This window comes from Oenanthe melanoleuca, chromosome 8 (genome assembly GCF_029582105.1).
Source record: "Oenanthe melanoleuca isolate GR-GAL-2019-014 chromosome 8, OMel1.0, whole genome shotgun sequence".
In the NCBI taxonomy this organism is placed as follows: domain Eukaryota; kingdom Metazoa; phylum Chordata; class Aves; order Passeriformes; family Muscicapidae; genus Oenanthe; species Oenanthe melanoleuca.
The window spans coordinates 21,638,281-21,658,108 of NC_079342.1; the positions used below are offsets into that span (position 1 = coordinate 21,638,281).

The following is a 19,828-nucleotide window of genomic DNA, read 5'->3' on the forward strand; positions in this document are numbered from 1 at the left end:
CTTCCCTTTCATTTCAAGCGGGACGGGCCTCTTGGAGCAAGCAGGCCTAGATTTTATCACCGGGGCTCATTACACTGCATTCACTGCCATATGTGGGAAGTTAATGGAGAAGCCCAACCTGCTGGAAAGTAATGGCCTGTAAGTGTGAAGGCCTGGGAAGAGGGAATGGCCGTGCGACATGCAGCCACCACACTCACCTCTCCCTTCTTCCTGCGCTGACACGGCGCTGCTGCGGCTGGGAGGTCACAGACCTGCACAAAGGTGAGGGGACAGCGACTCCTTCCCATTCCTCTTGTACCAAGCGAGCCTTTCCTGAGGGGGAACTGAGGTGAGGGGCTCCTGAGGCGAGGGATTCCTGAGGCGAGAGATGAGGGGATCCCGAGGTGAAAGGTTCCTGAGGAGAAGGATAGGGCGTTCCTGAGGTGAAGAGTTCCTGGGGCGAGGGGTTCCTGAGGCGAGGGGTGAGGAGCTGGTGAGGCGCTGGGCGCTGCCGGCCCGGCCGAGGCTGCAGGCGGCGGTGAGGGAGCGCTGTGCCGGTTCGCAGCCCCTGACCTGCCGCCCCCCGCCCACCCCGCTCCCGCAGGACCGCGGCACAAGCCGGGAGTGACATTTCCCGGAGTTCCCGAGCGCCCGCAGCCGGGAGAACAGTCCCACTCCCAGCATGGGCGGCCGCCTCCTCCTGGAGAGAGAACGGGTGAGACTCCGGGAGCGGTGTCACGGTTTGGCGTACGCTGTCAGATCGCCTTCGCGGTTCCTGAGGGGAGCCAGCGTGTTTGCTGTTGTTTGGTGGGTGTGGGGTTGTTGTTTTTGTTTGTTTTGGGTTTGTTTGCTTTTTATTTTTCTTTGTGTGTGTGTGTGTGTGTTGTGTTTTGTTTTAATTTCTGGAAGCCTCTTTGCTGAGGATTGAACGTGTCTGCCAGCGGATAGCTCAGGGCCTCGCACCTCTCGGGGCGGCTGAGGGCATCCCGCAGGATGGTGTGTCCCTCTCCGATGGTGGGGACACTCAACATGAAATGGTGAGATAACACATGTTCGGCTCCCAGCAGCGAGTCCTTCTGACCACGTTTTGTGGAGTGGTCACGCTACACACACTGCAGCCGGTGCCCGGAGGCGCGTCCCTCGGCCGCGGGGCACCGGTACGCCCAGTGGCGGCGGTGGGTGCTCGGTGCCGCCCCCCGCCTGTGTGTGTGTGTGGCTGCGGGGCCGCGAGTCCCTGCGGGGACAGACCGGGCGGCCGCTCCCGCTGTCCGCCCGCTAGCGGGGGGTGCCGGCGCGGATCCCGGGCTCCGGTGCGGGGGTGCCGGTGCGGACCCCGCGGCACGGGGCGGAGGCGCGGCAGCTCCGCGCCGCCTCCCCGGCGGTGCCGCAGTGCCGTGCGCTGCCGCCGGGACCGGGCAGGGGGCGCTGCTGCCGGGCGCTGCGGCGGCCTTGGCCGCGGAGGCAGCGAGCGAGCCCGGCTGGCGGCGGCGAGGGCGCGCCGGCCCCCAGCGCTCCCGGGGCGGACCCGGGGGATCCCCCTCGCCATGCAGACCCGGCAGCGCCTGCTGCCTCCCGAGGTGAGTGAGCAGCGTCCGGCGCGGTGCCCGCGGGCCCGGCGGGCCGGGGTACCCCGCTCCCCAGGCCCCTGCCGCCCGCAGCGAGGCCCCGCGGGCGGGCGGGCGGGGAGGGCTCCGGCGCCTCGGTGGAGCCGCCGTATCGCCGACAGCGCCCTGGGCCTACCGGCTCCGGGCGCCCCCTCGCCTCGCCGCCCTTGTGTTCCGCACGCCACCAAGGGGGAGGCAGCGGTCGCCCCCCAGCCCTTCCCGGCGGCCGCCGTGGTTCTCTGAGCCCCCTCCCCGTCGTTCCCCTCCCGTCCGCGGGCGTCCGGACTGGGTGACCCGCTCGCCCGGGGCACCTTTCTCCCCGCGCCGGCGCTCCTGGGGATGGGAAGGAGCTGCTGCTCCCCCCGGGACGCCCCGGTGCCGGCGCGGGGCAGGGCGAGGTTGTGCCCGGGCAGCCGCGGCTGCCGACCCGGGCAGGGGAGGATCCCTGCTCGCATCTCGTGCCCTTTTTATGGCCTGATCTCCGCTCTCTCCCCGGGCGGGGAATGTTACTTGCTCATCGCGATGTGTAACAAGTCACTCCTGCAATGGTGGTAGTGGCGGAGGGGGATGGGGAGAAGCGGGCGGGATGCGTTTTATAACATCTCTAATTACGTGAAATTGTGGTCATGTCTCACTCTAAGAATAACTGGCACTCTTGGCATGTCTGACTTTTTGCAGAGGTGGGCTAGTTTCTTGCTCATAAATGTTATGGTGCCTGTGGCAGAGCGTGGCTCAAGAAATGTTTTTATCTTCTTAACCAGGCAGAGAAACAAGTAGCAGATGGAAATTGATAGACTATGTTTTCGTGTTAATGATCTTCTTTATTAATAGACAGGATATTCCTTATTATTTTGTGACAGAGGTTTTTCAGAGGGTGTCATTTTTACATATATTTTCATTCAGTTCAGATATTAAAAGTTAACTGAATTCCGTCAGTCTTCTTATTAAATGTGGTTGTCTCAGATTAGAATTTCTGAATAACACTGCCCTCAGTTTTTGGGTCCAGACTGAATCCAAGCCCAGAAGGAGCCATGTAAAAAATAAATAAAATAGCAATATTAAAAAAAAAAATGTTTTAACTGACTAAAAGCTTTTATTTTCTTTCGCAGCATTTAACTGACTAGGCAAGGCTTTAAAACATTGTAATTAACTTCTATTACCAAGTAAGTTTTGATTGCATGGAACAAATCCAGATTTTAGATACACCTTCAGTGGTTCAAACATCCAAATCCTTTGTTACTGCCTGAACCCTCCGTGTGCTTCTTTTTATAAAGTTACAGCATGTGATGCAAAATGAGAAGAACAGTCTCCTTGACCCAAGAGAGACAAATTTAAAAATCTCTTCAGAGATTTGGGGAATCTGAAATGGAAGCTGAAGAAGGGTCTAAAATTTCAAACAAGCCTCCCTCTCTAATTGAAGCCATGATCAGCCCTGAACAAGCTACGGTGTGCTGACACACTGATTTAATTGCACTGCTTTATGGTGCCTCCTTTAGTGTGTGAGAAAGGAAGAAACCCACCCCAAAACCAGCGTGCTGACTCCTGATATTGGGTGTTATTTTTGTGTGTTAGCTTTGAGTCAGTTACGAGGCTGGGGATTAAATACTTTCAAACACACACTCATTTCAGGATCTGAGGCCTGGGGCTAAGGCTGAGATGAAATACAGTTTTTTTAGCTTGGCATAAAGTCTGGCTGTGATTGTCTCAGGGAACAAAGGTAGAGACTGAACAAAGATGCAGTATTAAAACTTGTGGCCAAAGAATGATAAGCTTTTAATGTCTGTTGTAGTCTGTCCACTTGCTGTGCCAGCTTTGGCAGAAAACAGCTTGCTTGTTTTTTGGTTTACAGGCTATCTATAGAAAATTACCTGGAAATTACTTCACTAAAGGATTAGAGTGGCCATTTGCTTTTGAATACAAGCTGGCCAAAAGAGGTTTTGGGAAGAAATTGTGTGTTCATATTTTGTTGATCAGAAAAATCTTTTTGATACACTAGGCTGAGAATCTTCCCAATAAAACTGATTTTCTTAACCAAAAATCAGTTGAGGAATGATAGTTTCAGTGCACAGTTAGTCTGTGTGCTGATGAATCTGTGATCTTTTCCAGAACACTGTTTTAAGACGCCAGTATAATCATAGGCTTCTTTGAAAGTGTTATATAAAGGCTAATGTTTATTTTTGTAATGTGATTGAGATTAAAGGAATTGAAAGGTGGCCTGTTTATGGTTCTGTTTGTGATTCTTTAGGAGACTTGGACTTTTAAATGGACAGAAATGTGAACTAGTATGCTTGGTTTTCCCTCTTGTTGTTTCTCTAAAGCATTGAGAAAGGTACAATGGCACTACAAGTGACAAAGCTTTTTGTATTGATAAACAATAGAAAATCAAAAGTGAATGGCTGGAAGTAACTGAAAGTATTGAGTTTTTGCTGATGGAGACAGCTTTTACTTCTCTGTTAACTACAAGTATTGGCTATATCTTGTAATACTGGGAAAATTGTGTCAATTAATGCAGATAGATAGGAAGATCCTTCATTGACATAGAAATTTCTACTTGAATTGTAATTTAGGAAAAATAGTATTCAGGATATATATTGATACAACTTTTTGGACTAATGACTAGAACAAAACATAATATATACGAAAATAGCACACTGAAAAATCAGTGTCATAAAAGTAATTGACCTTTATCATAATGCAAACAAATATAATTTATATGTAAGGAATAATTATTTGTCTTATCTCTATAAATAATTTTTTTTACATACAAGTTAACTACATTCCTACTTATTGCTTGTTTGGCTGAATTTCACTTTAGCTGCTACTCAGGCTGCCACAGCAGACAGGTAGAATAGGAAAAATACTTTTAAGGTGAGTTTATATGTGTTCTTTCACTGAATAATTCCAGTCTGGTTTGTTACTGGATTATTCCATCAGTAATTATATTACTGCTGTATTGCTGCAAGAGACCAGCAGAGATGGCTAATATTGGTACTTCTTTTTCAGAAATAACAGCCCTCCAAGTAGTACATCAGCATCAGATGGGCTTAACATGAGTGGCAGAGGAAATCCATAAAGTGTCACTTAAACTATTTTAAAGGTATTTACTAGAGAAATCTAATTAATTTAAAAACATAGGTTGAAGACAAGCAGTACATGGCCAGGAACTTCAGTGTATCAACAGAGAGTAAATTGTTCCTTCCCTATTCTTTCATCCAGATCTGCTTAAGGGAGAGGGAACGTAAGGCAGCAGGTCCAGTCAGCTGAGATTTGCACAGGCACAGTTCTGTTACAGTAAAAAAAAAAAAAGGCAGAAAGAAAAAAAAAGGTGATAAACTATGTGAAAAACAGGTGTGGAGTCACAACCTGTAGATCCTCTGTGTTTTAGGAAGTGTGGAGCTGGAGTGCTCTCTGAAGAGCTTGTGTGATATCTTCAGTCTGAGGATAAACTAAGGCAGCAGTGTTAGTAATGAAGGCCAGGGAAAAGAGAGCTTTAACTTCAACGTTGTTTTGTTTTCCCGTGGAATTTGATCATTTGGAAATGTCAATATGTGGCAGTGTGACCGTGTGTTGTGCTTTGAAGTTTTGGTGTTGATATATAGAACTTTTCATGTGTTTTGTCCCCAGTGAACACCGAGCAGAGGAAAACGTGGACTTGAGTGCCGGGTTTCCACCTGCATTGGTTTTTTGTTTGTCTCTATGTTTCTTGACTAGAAATGATCAACTTCCATATAGAATTATTTGCAGATAATGCTTATAGCTATGCCTCTCTATATTTTGTCTCTGTATTGTATATAAAATATATAAATACATTTTGTCTTGCTTGCTATATGTGTTAATATTGTTAATATTATATCTCTGATATTTTGATGGCAACTGAAGTTACAAACCCATCTATGAATCAGTGGGGTATTAGTATCAGTTGCTTAAGGAAAGGTCCAGAAGCATTCCAGTGAGTTCTGCTGGGATTGTCTAGGTGTGTCTGTCAAAAATTTTATTGCATGCTGCTTGTTTCCTATACTTCTTCCCCTTTTAATATCCACAGGAGGTTTGAACTTTTGTTTTTAAGAACTTGATGGCATAGTGGAGTTGAGTAGGGCTTTACATTTGGAAATGGTACTGCCTGATAACAATTTTTTCAAACGCTGTTTTGTTAGATGACTGTTCCAGTTTGGTTCCAGCATAGTGACAGAGGTGGAAAGCTTTTCCATGGAGGCTTGAGGCATCAGCTGATGCTTTAGCCAGTGCTGCTGAACCCTGTGTAGGGGTTGGTTTTGTATGTAAAGCAATGCAGTAAATGTGCCTTTGTTGGTGTCTTCCAGGTTTTTGGCCTGACTTGAGCTGATGCTTGCAGTAGTTACAAAAAAGCACTAATATACACAAAATGCATACAAAAACACTTCTTCCTCTGCTATTTTCTGTGTGTGAAAATGTAGTAGAATTCAGTTTTATAACTATTTAGGACTGTTTCCCAGCTATTCTTCATTAGAGGAATTAGGCACAATTGAAGATGCCTGAAGTGTTTTGTACTTTGATTGAGCTGAGAAGATCCCTTGTCCAGTTAAGAGTTAGAAAAAAAAGACTGTATACCAAATTATTGCCATGCTGACTGGTAGTGTTTCAGAATTTTCCTTATTGACTACTTTGTACTACAATTTTGCAGAAGAGGCTTTTTTTTTTTTTTTAAGTAAAATGGGAGCTGGGAGGAACTTGTCATTCCTCTTCCCAGCGTACAAAGAATCCAGAGGACATTTCCTATCAGGTGATAAATTGAAATTAGGCCATACTTGGGTCAGAGATTCATGTGTGCTCTATCAATTACAGAAGAGCTCTAGCTGCTCTAGTAGTACTTAACAGCCTTCTGGATTCTTGCAGTTTTAAAAAATACTGCAATTGGAAAAATTTTGTTTAGTTCTGCAATATACTGGAGCCTTTTTTAATAAATAATCGAGCTCAAATTTTATACACATTTTGGGTATAACATTTCTATTTCACTCCAAGTTTAAATTTTTATATAGGAAAGTAATGTGAGTGAAATACTTTAGCAGTTTCGTAGCAGATTATCAATGTAAGAACATACAGTGGTACTTTTTTCCAAAAAGTAGTGTGATGCACTTAAAAGAAGATGGTAAATGTTCAGTGGAAGAAGAAGATCAAAGAGCTTTCAAAATCACATAATACCTTCTTTATCTGTGAATGACACTGACTATTAGGAGAGCTTTTCTTGTTTCTAGGTTCAGTTTTGTTGTGTCAAAACTCTGCTTTGAACTCAATGTACATGTTGTCTTACCTGTTTGCACTCCAAGTGTGAGCTAGAAGATGGACTTAGGAACACTAATATAAAGGCCAAGCCATTTGAAACTATGATTTTACAGTGTATATCCTTACTATAAATTCAAGAAGAATCGGCGGATCGTATGAATATGCATAGAATGTATTGCTTGACAAGTTGGCCAGTCAGGTAATTGTAAGTTTGTAAGATACTACATTACAAAAATTGTAGATACTTTCAGATATATTTTTTGTTTTTCAGTTATTCTTTACTGTGCTTCTCTGCATTTCTTTTAATCTAGTCAATAAAATTGTTCTCTCATCTCTTTCTTTTTCTTCTTCAACAACTTAATTCTTTTTTCCTCTCTTATTTTGAAGTGTTAGATTTTAAGAGGAAGGTTGAAGACTGTTGTCAGTAACAGTAAAATATGGGTCCTGGTTTCTGAGGATGTAGATTCCTCTGGTGTGTGTTGTGCACCGATCTCATTCTGATCTTGGGTGTGCCACACATCCAGTATCTCTCAGGTGCACTTTGGTGATGAGTGTGGGGGTGAAGGTAAACCCTGCCTCAGTCATTTGCTGAAGGTGCCTGGCAGAATTAAATTTGTATTCCCACTTCAAGTTCTGCAGCTCTGAGCTTTGCATATCAATTTAAACAAAATGAAATTAATCTTGTTTCTCTGCCAGATTGGGAAGTGCAGTGAGTGAAGAGGTGCAATTTGTTTTTTCTGCAGATGTTGTAAAGAGGCAAAGGCAAGTGGGCTGCTGTGGTTTATTGCAGAAGAGAGGTGGATAACTGTGCTGGTTATTCTTAAGTAAGAGTGATATGAAATAAAAGTTTATCTTTTGTGTCACTCCCACCAACTGCTGCATAGGGACAGTGCTGATCTGTCTTCTTAGTGTATCACAGATCCAAGGAGCTTTTTGCCTGACACCATCCAATACTGAGGACACAGAACTGGGCTTAATTAATCTGGTGCTGTAAAGAGTTCAGTGGTTCTTGGATTGAGTCAGTGCAGTGTGCTGGAACCAGTAATAAAGGAGCTGAAGCACTGGGAATCTGTTCCAGATTAGTTTCTGATGGCTACGACTTATTTTCCACCCATAATTCTTTAGATTTTGTGAAAGATTTTGAAAGTAGCAGGAAATTTCTTCCGTGATCTGGAGATGGAGAGAAATCTGTTTTGTTTCAAGTTGGGAGATGTGTTGAATAAGTTTATTATAGTGTAAATCTTATCTGATGTTCTATGTATCCAAGTCCTTGAAGATACTATATTAGTAAGCATTTTGTTCCTCCATCTGTGGAATGAAAGAATATTGTTTTTCTGTAGATATAAATCCTTTTTGCCCCACAGTATCTCTTCCTTTCCTTCCTTCTCTGCATTAATCCCATCTTTCTCGCATAACACCATAATTCTGGGGATTTTTTCCAGAGCTGTGTGAGTATTGATTGCCCAGCAGGTTGCTGCCAAAATACATACAGCAGCTTGCTTTTCCCTTGGAGGGCAGTCACTTGGATTACTTGGATTTGTTTTTACTTTGTAGATACACATTTTCATGACGTGTATATATATGTGTGTATAATCCGTATATATGTATATAAATATGAGCATAAAGAATAGTAAATTAACAATATAATCCCATAATCTTATTTTCTATAGGAGATTAAAGGTACAACACATGAAAAGTGGCAGCATCTGAACACTTAACAAGTGTGTGAGTCCTCTTGTTCATATTTCTGAGGCTGTGAATACTGAGCTTTCTTTGTAGGTTGGAGGAGGCACAAAAATTACATGGTTAAAATATACCCAGCAAACCAATCATGCCAATGTAATTTTTAATTCCTTATCTACACTGTAATGCAGATAAATGAACATTTAATATGAATTGAGATATTGTAAGAGGAAGGTTCCCTCTTTGTGATTATTTTTTTTTTTTTAAATTTATTTCGCAGTTTTTTACATTGCACATTCTCCTGTGATACTGTAGAAACACGTGCTGTGGCTTGGAAATAACTTGCTTCTGAAGCTTGTGTTATGTAGAGAAAGGCACAGGTGTCTGATTTACACCTTTTTTGGGCTTTTTACTCCAGTATATAACTGCTATTTCTGTTTGCCCAGCCACATTGATAGTGCAGCAGGGGATGTTGGTTGCCACTGTGTTAAAAAGGTGTGTTGTAAATGCTGTGTTGGTTAATTCAAAATTAATGTTTTAATGGTTTCTTATTTGGTGAACTTGAAAGTACATCCAAAGCCCACTTCTTAGGTTATATTATTAACAGATTACTTTAAATAGCATATATATTGAAACAGCCTCTTAGCTGAAACACCAAATTGCATTGATTGTTGTAATTTCATACTGTGTTTTTGTATAAATGATGAAGGCTACATAAAACCCCAGTGTATTTCATGGGTTTCACAGTTCTTTCTTGACTCTTATAAATGTAACTTTAAAAGGTTGTTACTTAAGCATCAGTCCACCTGTGTGCTTTTCTGCTCTCAAGTAGTTGTATTGGTGTACTGGCTTAATAGCTTCTATATTGTATTTACCTTGGTTTCTCTTAACAAGTCACCTGTAAAATGCATTCAAGCCATCTCTGGAATTTGTTCATAGATTTTCTTTTTTTGTGCTCATGTAGAATGAATGTGGGGTTTATTATAATGCCAATTAGAAATTGTTTCTCGAGACTCATGGGCAATAGATAAATATATATGTAGTGGATTTCTTCCCTTACTAATTTCCTGTAATACCCCTTGTGGCTATATATTTTTTTTTCATTAAGCTTCATTTCTGTACAGATGGCTTTTAAATGTAATTGTACCTTCTACTTTGAGGAATCATGTAATAGTGCCTCCTATGCAGTTAGCAAAACTTGTCTTGACTAGAGGTTTCAAATACTGAGATGCTTTAGGGAAGATGCTAAATATCCACTGTGTATGTGGATATTCAAAAAACATTTCAGGATACAAGGCTGGGGTTTAAATGGATTTGTGAAGGAGCTTAATGGTGGTCAGTAATGATGAGGAAGGTGTAGGAGGCAGGTTGGTAGTTAGGACAGTGTCTTAGGATATGGCTGTTACTTTAGCCATATGTTTTGTTTTTTTTTTTCTTTTTTGATGGCCAACCCTCTAAAGACTTCCATTTCTGTTTGCAAAGTGGATGTACCACCATTGCTGTTGGGTTTGCTCCCACTGTTCTTCATCTTGTGTGGTTAATAAGGTTATTCACAAGTATTTTTATACCAGTAATGAACAGTAATGTTGGAACATGGGGTTTATCATGGTTTTTTTTGTCAGAGAAAGAAGAAAGCTTGGGTAGGGAGAAGACAAACGGATGCAGGAAGAAGTAAATGGAGAAGGAATGTGAGAGGGGAAAGGGAGCCCTGCAGATGAAGAAAACAGGAGCACGCTACAGGCTAAGAAGGATGGGTAAAGAGGTGGGGATTCATGGCTGAGCAGAATCAACCAGTTTTGATCTATCTAAGAAATGTTGCATCTAAGTTTAGAAGAATTTGGAGTTCCTAGAGCTCTGTAAGATTTCTGATAACTATATTAATACTCATAACTCATTAATAAGGAAGACTTTCAAATGTTTTTGGGTTTTGTCTGTTAAGTCTTTATTTCTTGTGACTGCTAATAGAGATACAGAATTATGGGCACTTAGTATTATAACTAAAACTTCCTGGAACTCAACATAAATTTCAGGTGGATGTCCTGATTGCCTCAGTGGCACAGAATATCAGTGAAAAGAAAAAAGCTTTACAGTGCACCTAAATGTGACTCCTGCCTGTTTCTGCTGGTTAGTGCTCAGTCCCTTCAGCACTGTTACAAGCATGTTAATGGCCCTCAGCACAGATGAGATGCATGCTCAGAAATAGCAGTTTCAGTACGCACTGTTGCCATGGATTATTGAGTTGTATAGAGTGAGTTGCTAGTTACAGATGACTTAAGACATAATGCACTGTGAGCATCAGCAGTGATGTTAGATCATGATCACAAACGTGGGAGGGAACTTTGCTACACTTGACAACAGTGTTTTATAACGTGTTTGGTGTGATACCAATATAAAGGTCTACACAAAATGGGAATTAAGTTACCTACTTAGAGATAATTGCAGAGAGAAGAGACTGTGAGATGAAAGTCCATATTTATTTCAGGAATGTATGGTAATCCAGCTTTACATAACATACGATTTGAGAAATAGTAGCTGTTTGGTGTCTGTAATTATGATATTTCTTTAAAAGTTATGTCAGAATTTAGAACACTGTTGTGTGACACAGGAGTCAGATGAGCAGAGATGACCACAAGAGTGTTGGAAACAGCCTGTTGATGAAGGTGTTGTTAGTAGCTGCCTGGCTGCTCTCCAGTGGTCTTTCAGAGTTTTTGCCTGTTTGGATGGTCCATTCTCTAAAGAGCAGCTAAATGTATGAATTGTGTTGCTTCCAGCAGCTTCTCTCCCCAGTGAGTACAGCTCAGAATTGATGGACTGGCAAATAGTAGCAAAGCAGTTTTCCTTCTTGCCCATAGTCCTTTTGGTTTGTCCCATTCTGATTGGGTGGCAGTTCTGGGTTTTATTACCAGCTTTTGCTCACTGGCATTCAGTGTCAGCCCCTCCTGAGCTTTATGAAAGTGACAATTCCTTAGGAGTTGTAGGTTTTTGATTAGAGATTCTAGAGGACTTCAGTCAGTTCTTCCGTTATTGCCCAAATCTAAGAAAGATCTGAAACAATGTTGAGGCTATTTGGGTTTCATTCTTGTTTCTGCCCTACTTTGGAAATAAGAAAAATTAATAAAGTATTATGATTAATCCACTCTGGGATAGAGTGTGCAGCTTTAAATAATTTTATTCTTCAGATGTTTTAAACATCAGAGTCAGAACCTTCTCAAATACTGAACCATAAAAAACATCCCATAAACCTTCTTGTTATATATGTTTACTTTAGTTTGTATTTGAATAAAGATAAATAACAGCTTCAGATCAGTATGTTAGATGGATTAATTAAAAAAAATAAGTATGTTGTTACATTGATGACATTACTTGGAACCCATGCACAAATTAAGAAACATGATTTCATATTAAATTTATGTTTAATGCACTGTGCATTAGCTTTTTGTGGTTTGCAGTATTTTAAAATTGGAAGTTGCAGAGTGTTATAAAACATTAGATACACAAACAACCACATTTTGAAGTGACCTCTATGAGCATATGAGTAAGCTTAGGAAAGGATTTTTCCCTTTTTTTTTTTTCCAGCTGTATTCCTCTGGAAAATCTTGCGTGGAAGGCAGCACTGCAGTGTAAACCTATCTATTTGTTCTTCCCCAGAGCAGGGATGGATCCTTTTCCAGGCATCACAAGCAGTTACATAAGCAGGAGCTGGTTCCTGTCTCCAGGTGCTGAGGCCCGGCCTCTGCAGCAGGCTGAGGCTGCTTGGCAAGGCTGGGCTTTGTGTCAGGAAAACAAATCAATTGCTTTCTCCTTGAAATAGTAAAAAAGGATAGGAAGTGGGATTTTATTTCTACTGTAAATGGTTATAAAGCAGGTGTCCTTTTCAGTTGAGCTGCTTTTATTTTCTGGAGCACAAAGGTTGATAATGCTGCTGTAGTTTTGTCTTGTCTCCCCTTACTTTTGACTGTGATACTTCCTATAATGCTGCTTTGAAGTTGCTGCTCTTTTGACTGCCTTACTACTGCTCAGGCATGTGTGAATGTCTCCTTATGGAAACTTCGCTGGAGACAAAAGTGGAAATAATGGCTTTAAAATGGCATGGGGGAGAGTCAAGGGGAAAGATGCAAATATTGGTGAAATAATTAGAGAGCCTGTTCTGCTTTAAGCATTGTCCACCTCTGTTTGTTCAGTTGATTGGAAAAAAAGACAATCTAATGCAACATTGCAATAATTTATCTTTTGTCAGCATTCATGGCTAGTGAGCTGGTACAAAGTGTTTTGCTACACAGAAATAGTCTGCCATGCCCCAGCCTGCTCCTGGGTGCATTTACATTGAGTAGTAGGAACATCAGCAAATTAGGAAAGTAAAGCTGAAGGATGCTTGGTGATCTTGAGCTTTTGGTGCAGGGAAAGGATCAGCAGCAGCTGTATCTTCTTTGTATATGTTACCTTTCATTTTTGTTGCTGTATTTAATATTTCTTACTAAATGGATTTCTGGTGAGTTTTAATTTGATTTTTCCAATCTGAACTGTGGTGTACACAAAGTCTGTTGTCTTTTGCTGTGTTTTCTTTAATAACTTAGAATTTTGAAAACAGCTTTTTCCCCCTGGTTGTATTGAACGACTACTACTTTAATTTATCAATAGAACACTTAATTTGAGAATGCTTAATTTGAGGCCTAATCTGAAGTCATTGCCATTGCAGGCATTTTCAGGTGTATGACAGATATTGCTACTGCTGTGTCACAAACATTTTGTAATGCCTGCACTTCCCTTCATTTGGCATGTACTAGGTAGAAAGAATTCCATGCTTGGGGACAAAATTGTTAGGCATGTGATAAACCACCATTATTCCAGTCATTACATTTGACTGAAGAACCCTCTTTTCCTTTTGTGAAAATTTAGCTTCCAGATTGCTTGATCAGATAAAATAATTAATTTTACATTACTGATGTGTGTCCTGAAACTTTCCACCTGTCACCCCCCTTGTTTAAGTACATTGATTTCCTGTTAGTGTAACCCCCTGCTATGGTGTTTCTTGTTGTAGTTTGTATTTTCTTGCGGAGTTGGGGCCTGAACACATCCCCTGTCTGTAGTCTCTGAATCTCCTACCTGATACTTCCAGAGTGTAGACAAGGTAGGAAGTGAAGATACCAGTGTTGAAATCTGGATTTGCATTTAAGATAATGCCTAGTTCAACTAATCTAGCAATAATAAAGTGCCTTAAAATGGCTGCAAATGTCTCCCTGCCTACTCAAAGACATCTTCTCACTGGTAGCACATTATAGAGGATCCGTAGTGTAGTTAAGAGTTGGATCTTTGCCAATATATGGAAGCATTTTTTAGCATCTCCTCATGTTTGAGCATTTTTTGCATTTTTAACCATAGTATCAAAATTGCTTCTTTTTCAGTCTCTTTCCATTTATTATAATCTATTCGAGTTCCTGCTAGTTCAGATTACTTTAATTTAATGTTGCAAACATTTTTTGCATTCTTTTTTGTGGAAGATATTTCTAATTTTATGTTTTTAGAGTTCTTTTCTTCTATTCTTCATCCTTTCTTTATTCTGAGCACGTCTCTGCTTGTCAAATTTCTCTTCAATTTCTGTTTTGCTTTTGCAGTAATTGGTAGTCGCCTTCTTGGAGCTCCTGAGGGAAATCAGACATGTAGGGTACAACCAAAGCAGCACCTGAGTGACACCACTGTAGGGCAGGAGACAGAGGAGTTCAGCCAACCACCAGCAGAAGAGATAAGGAACCAAAATGCTCCAAGTAGCAAACTGGGCTAGTGAGCCTCCTTCATTGGCAGTGATCTTAGTTCCCTATGGGCCCATAATTTTTAGGTGGAAATGTATGTATTTTTTACAAGTGTGATGGAACCCTTTTTTAGCAGTGTGTGGGATTCAGAGAAAACCTAATAATCACTGGGTTATATGTTGTTGTGAGTATTCTTGGCTCTCGTTTGTAGTTATTCCTTTTGTCCTCGATTTTAATTTAAATATACTTCTCCTACGTTAAATTCCTGCTGAAAAAAGAATTTGGCTCTGTTGCCAACTTGTTCATTTTTTTCATGAAATCCAAATGTTATAATTTACTTTTTTTTACTTGCTTTTGTTTAAATATACTACATTCATATCTGTAAGCATGCTTTGATTTTTGCATTGATCTTTGTAAGGGGAAATGGCTGCTGAGAGTAAATGTTGAACTGTAAACGAAAAGCTCCAGGACCTCCAGGTAATATCTCTTCAAAGCTTACTTTGGAGACTGGCAGCGATTGATTGGATCTGTGTTCTTCTCTGTTGAGTGGTTACACATAAAAATGTCATTACCTGGGAAGAATGGAACAAGGAAAGAGGAGCAGAATAAAAACAATGAATAATAAAGCTGTGCTGTTGCCCTGAATATTGCTTGCCTAGAAGGTTTGCTGGCTCAGAGCACGGGTGTCAGCGTTGCTCGTTTCTGCTGTGGGTTGCTAGGGCTGATCCATTTCTGATCAGGGAGGGTTGAACTTTGTGGTTAATGTATGACTGCTTCATGTGATGTTCATGATGCAGCTGACAGCCTTGCCATAAATCACAGACAGAGTTATCATTAAGTGATCTGTCTTTTCAAAGGGGTAATGAAAACGGAATCATTTTCCTGCACTACAGGCTTGGAGGGGACATAGTACAGAAAACCTTCCCCACTGTAACATGTACTTCACATCCCTCTGAAAAGGCTTGTTCTGAAGCCTTTCAGTGGAATTAAATTTCTTCCACTTCTGTTTTTGCATGCATGTGAAGCCTATCTGAAGAATGTTGTAATAAGATAACACCTACTATTTCCTAGATAACTGAAATTCATTTTAATTTATAGAGGTAGAAATACACATAGCATCAGAAATTTTACTTGTATACAGGAAAAGTTCTGCTGGCATCCAAAGCTGTGGGATTCTGAGTTTGGAAACAGTACTACTCAGAGTGCTACTGTTCAGTTCATTAGTTTCCTGGAAATATTACTGTAGCTTATTTCTGAAAAGAATAATAAACAACCATGGGAAAAAAGTAGTATAACACTGAATATTGTTTTCATGCATGGAGAACTGATTTTTTTTTTTTTACCACTGTTAATTTTGCTGGAGCTTGAAGGTTTTTTTCCAACATATGTTGCAGCTTCATCAGAGTATTAATTAATATTTCAACTATCTAACAGGTCAAAATGTCAGTGCTAGCAAACCTTAAAAAATGAATTTGATGTATCTCGTTCCTTTTCTTATTGCACTGTTTGTCATAAAATAGTTTTTTTGTTCTCTGCCTATGCCTGTTTTGGATTTTTGAGCTATGTTGGCTGTTAGGGTGCAGCCCGCGAAAATAAGCACCTGACCAATAGAAATGCTGTGGATTGAAGAACAAAAGTTTCTTCCAGTGACTTTTTTTTTCTGTTGGGTCCTCCCTGCTACTGAAGGTTGGTGTTATTGTGGGTTTTGTGAGATAAAGCCTTTAGGAAATGAAGGGAGCCTAAGATTGTAGGGGGAATAACTGGAAGACAAAACCACTTGTTTAGCTGTAACAAAATCAGTGGGAAGCTGATGAATAAAGTTTACAGAATTCAGAGAGCTGTGAATTTTTGTTGACTATCAAAGCTACTAGCTCTTTATTTTTGGAAGGCCTATTGTAGTATAAGGTAATTGATTTCAGAGGCTAGTTTTATAAATTGTTGCAGTCAAGGTCATCAGGAATACAAGGACAGTTGGAATTGCTGCATTACACTGAGGGTTTACAGTTAAATGAAGAATAATAAAAGGTAGTTAGCAATGTGGTTTTTATTAGCAACATCTTTCACCAGACTGTTGGAGAGCAGTAGTAACATGGTGCACACACATCCCTGAGTTTGAAGCTGCAGATGTAATCCAAATCATCTGAAGCTTGCAGCATTTGCCAAATATTCCTGTGCTAGATGCAGTCATGTGTTGAAAAGAACATGGTTTGTGGCAGAATTACCAGTCATAAAATACATGTTTGTATTTTCTTTCTAGGATCAAGTAGAACACCCTGATTCAGCAGAGCTGGCTGGTTGTGCTGCAGTCATCATGAGAAGGCACAGGGTCATTTGTTTCTTAACCTATGTGTAAGAAAAAGGTAAGAGGCAAGTTCTGCTTTAGAATATAATGATTCGGAGTTCTGCACTTGAAATGTTTATGTATTCTTATGGATATGTATTTATAGACATAAACCTTTATATATGGATTGATCTTTTGTATAGAAGATGATGGAATATTTTTAGCAATTTGTTGTTTTGTTTTTTACTGAGAGTAATTGCCCCATTTTAGAGCAAAGATTGTGTCTTATTTTGTTTGGGAGAGGGGGATGGTGGGCAAAGTCTTTCTTTCTCAGTCTGTGCTGTAGCCAGATCTCATCAGTTCTAAATAAAGCTATTGCTCAATTCTGAACAAAGTGTTCATTACAGCAGAGGTGCCTGACTCGCAGGGACAGGTAAGACACAGATTGCTGAAGAGAGCTGGAACAAGATGTGCACTTGACCATTGTTTGTTGGGGTTGAAGGAAGTCTTCAGGAGCCCTGGATCTAATAAATCAGTCTGTCCAGTCAATCTGTACTTCTGTGCTGTCATGCTATGGGAAAATGATATTTTCTGAATGTGTGGTTTTTATCAGGATGAATGAGCAATGTTTGGTTTCAGTTCGATCATGCCCTTTGTGACTTCCACCTTAGGAGCTTTTCATGGATATTTTTTGGGAGAACTATAATAAACTATTTGAGCATTTTGTTCAGTAAGAGATTACTGAAACGTGTAGATTTGCAGTTTGATATTGAAGGAGTTGTCTCCACAGGACAGGATGACAAAAGGTCCTGAAATCTTACTCTGGTTTTTTACATATTCTCTGGTTTTTATGTCTTTGCTGTGAGCCAGTAGTTGAATGTCAGTATTACTTCCTTTCTATGCATTTTTTATTACAATGTTTTGATGTAATTGTGAGCTGATCATCCACTCTTAAAGACAATTTGAAAGACTAAAGGCTGTCAGTTCCCTGTGATGAAAACATCCCAAGGATAATTTAGGATGTGCAGTGCAGAAGATCATGGGTTACATAATCCCTTAGCATAGACCCCAACACCTATATGAGTCTGGCTGTTTTGTAGGTATAACACAAGTCTCTGTACAGTTCATTTCCCAGGAGCAAGCTGGCATGTGGGATACCTGAGCTCTCTTGAGAGTCAGTCTCCAAGGCTAAGCCTGTTCAGAATAACACCTAATTTTAAGGAAGATTTTCCTGTCCTTTACTTCTGTCTGCTCTTTCCCACTATGCAGCTGAAGTTTGTTATATCTGAATGCTGTGATGACAAGGTTAGTAATTCTGGGTAGATATGACACACACATTTCTGGTACATGCACCTTTAAATTTAGACATCAAGGGAAATAAAGCATGTAAGCTTCATGGAATGTAAGTTCCTAAGTTTCAGAAATGAAGATGATGATAAGCCCATGCTGTTGTTAAGAAGAAATTGATAAGTAAAACACACTTCCTGAATTATGCATGATCTGTGATCCAACAGGAGCTTGAAAATAATCTGATTTGACAGGCTGCATGTTTTAATTAGCTCTGTGCCCTGAAAGGCAGAAGATGACTCTGCAATTCTAAGTTACTGTTAGGTTAATTTTCTTTAAAACTAGCTTCTGTGTATGTCTTTAACACATGCCTTAGTCTAATTATATTAAATAGCAATGTATTTATGTTGTATCATGATCACCTTTTAAAACAACCATGTATTAAATTTAAAGTTGACCTTGAAAACTTGAACTCTGCATTTTGTCGTATTTTAACGCACAGTTTTTTCCTATAAATGACCTAACTTCAGCTGTTGCCCATAATAAATACAAAACTGTTGTACTGTAAAGATTTATAATTAGTAAATTCGTAAATACAAAATGTTGTAGTGATGGAAATAAAGGTGGTTGAGGTTTTCCTCAAATCCAGATACTGTGGGGATAGTGGTAAAGTATTGTTTTACATTGGAAACTTCCTCTAATGTGTTGTATCTGAAAAAAGCAGGTTTTTAATTGAGCTGTCAGGTCTAACAGTTCTTCATGCTGCAAAACAAGGTTCTTACCCTCTTGTCCTCCATTGCCTTATTTCACAACAGTGAAAGTCAGCTCTGAAGAGAATAAGGCTGTTTTGGATGGTGTTCAGAGAACAGATCAAGTTAAGGTCTCTCTATGGTTTATAGGTTATGGCACACATTTCCCACTGAAAATGTCTTTGCTGGTAGTGAATGTTTGGAAAAAATTAATCAGGGTGTCTTGTTGCTGCAAGACTTTGGAAGTGAGGAGTCTATGTTACTGCTGTTAGGGCAAAATATTACTTATTATGTCAAGATAGTTATGTAATGATTCAGAGCTGGGTTTTTTGCTTTAGTTTTGCTTTTTTTTCCCCCTCATTTCTCTCTTGTCATCATCTTTTCTAGCCTGAGAGCATTATCTCTTGATGAGAATATTTACTTCTGTGCATTTTGCTAGGTTTCCAGTGGCTGCCTTTCAGGGAAACAAAGATTATTAAAGTAGACATTTTAAGAGGTAACACAATTCAAGTAACACCCATTAAGTCCCTTAACAACTTTTACAAGCATGGATCTTTGAAGCATCTCTAGGGAAATGAGGACTGACAGAGAGTACTGCTAGCCTACTGTACATTAAAAAATCAGAAGCACAGGGAGTTTAAACTCCTTGTTCAAAGCCACATGAACTAATTGGTGGTAGCACAGATCTGAAAGTCAGGCCTTTGGATTTTTTGTTGGCCTTTCTAGTTCTGTAGACTGGTTTGTTTTTTTTTTGAGACTGGTGCCACAGCAGTTTTGCTCTTGCCATTATAGTGATCCTGATAGCCAGACACATTGTTGAGAGACTGGAGGTAATAAAATCCAAAGCAAGTTGAGGAAGGTTGTTAATCTGAATGAAGCAAGTTTAAGCACACAAATAATTTTTATTCCTGGAAAATACTTTTGATTTATGTCTGTAATGTATGTAAAATTTGATTTACAAAGGACTTTTCCCCTTAGATCATGACAATATGTAATGGAACACTGCTGACTGAAGGTTAAGCATCTGATTGTAATTTGTTCTCTGGCAGGTTTAGACAAGGATCTGGTGGTCGTTCCCTGACAAATGGAGAACTATTTCCAAGCAGAGGCATATAACCTCGATAAGGTTTTAGATGAATTTGAGCAAAACGAAGGTGAGTCATTTCAAACAGGATTATAGATGCACATCAGATGTCTTCTACAGAGAACAGTATAGAAGAAGGGGAGATCTCTGATACC

General features: G+C 40.5%; 1 protein-coding gene across 1 annotated transcript in view; it reads left to right on the forward strand.

Moving 5' to 3' along the window:
• Window positions 1-1,413: 1,413 nt before the first annotated feature.
• ZFYVE9 (zinc finger FYVE-type containing 9) overlaps window positions 1,414-19,828 on the forward strand; it is a 52,749-nt gene continuing 34,334 nt past the window's right edge. Inside the window, exons 1-3 of the mRNA XM_056497297.1 lie at window positions 1,414-1,556; window positions 16,530-16,632; window positions 19,639-19,743. Coding sequence (XP_056353272.1) covers window positions 19,674-19,743 — 70 coding nt within the window. The 5' untranslated portion in view covers window positions 1,414-1,556; window positions 16,530-16,632; window positions 19,639-19,673. The remainder of the gene's footprint in view (window positions 1,557-16,529; window positions 16,633-19,638; window positions 19,744-19,828) is intronic.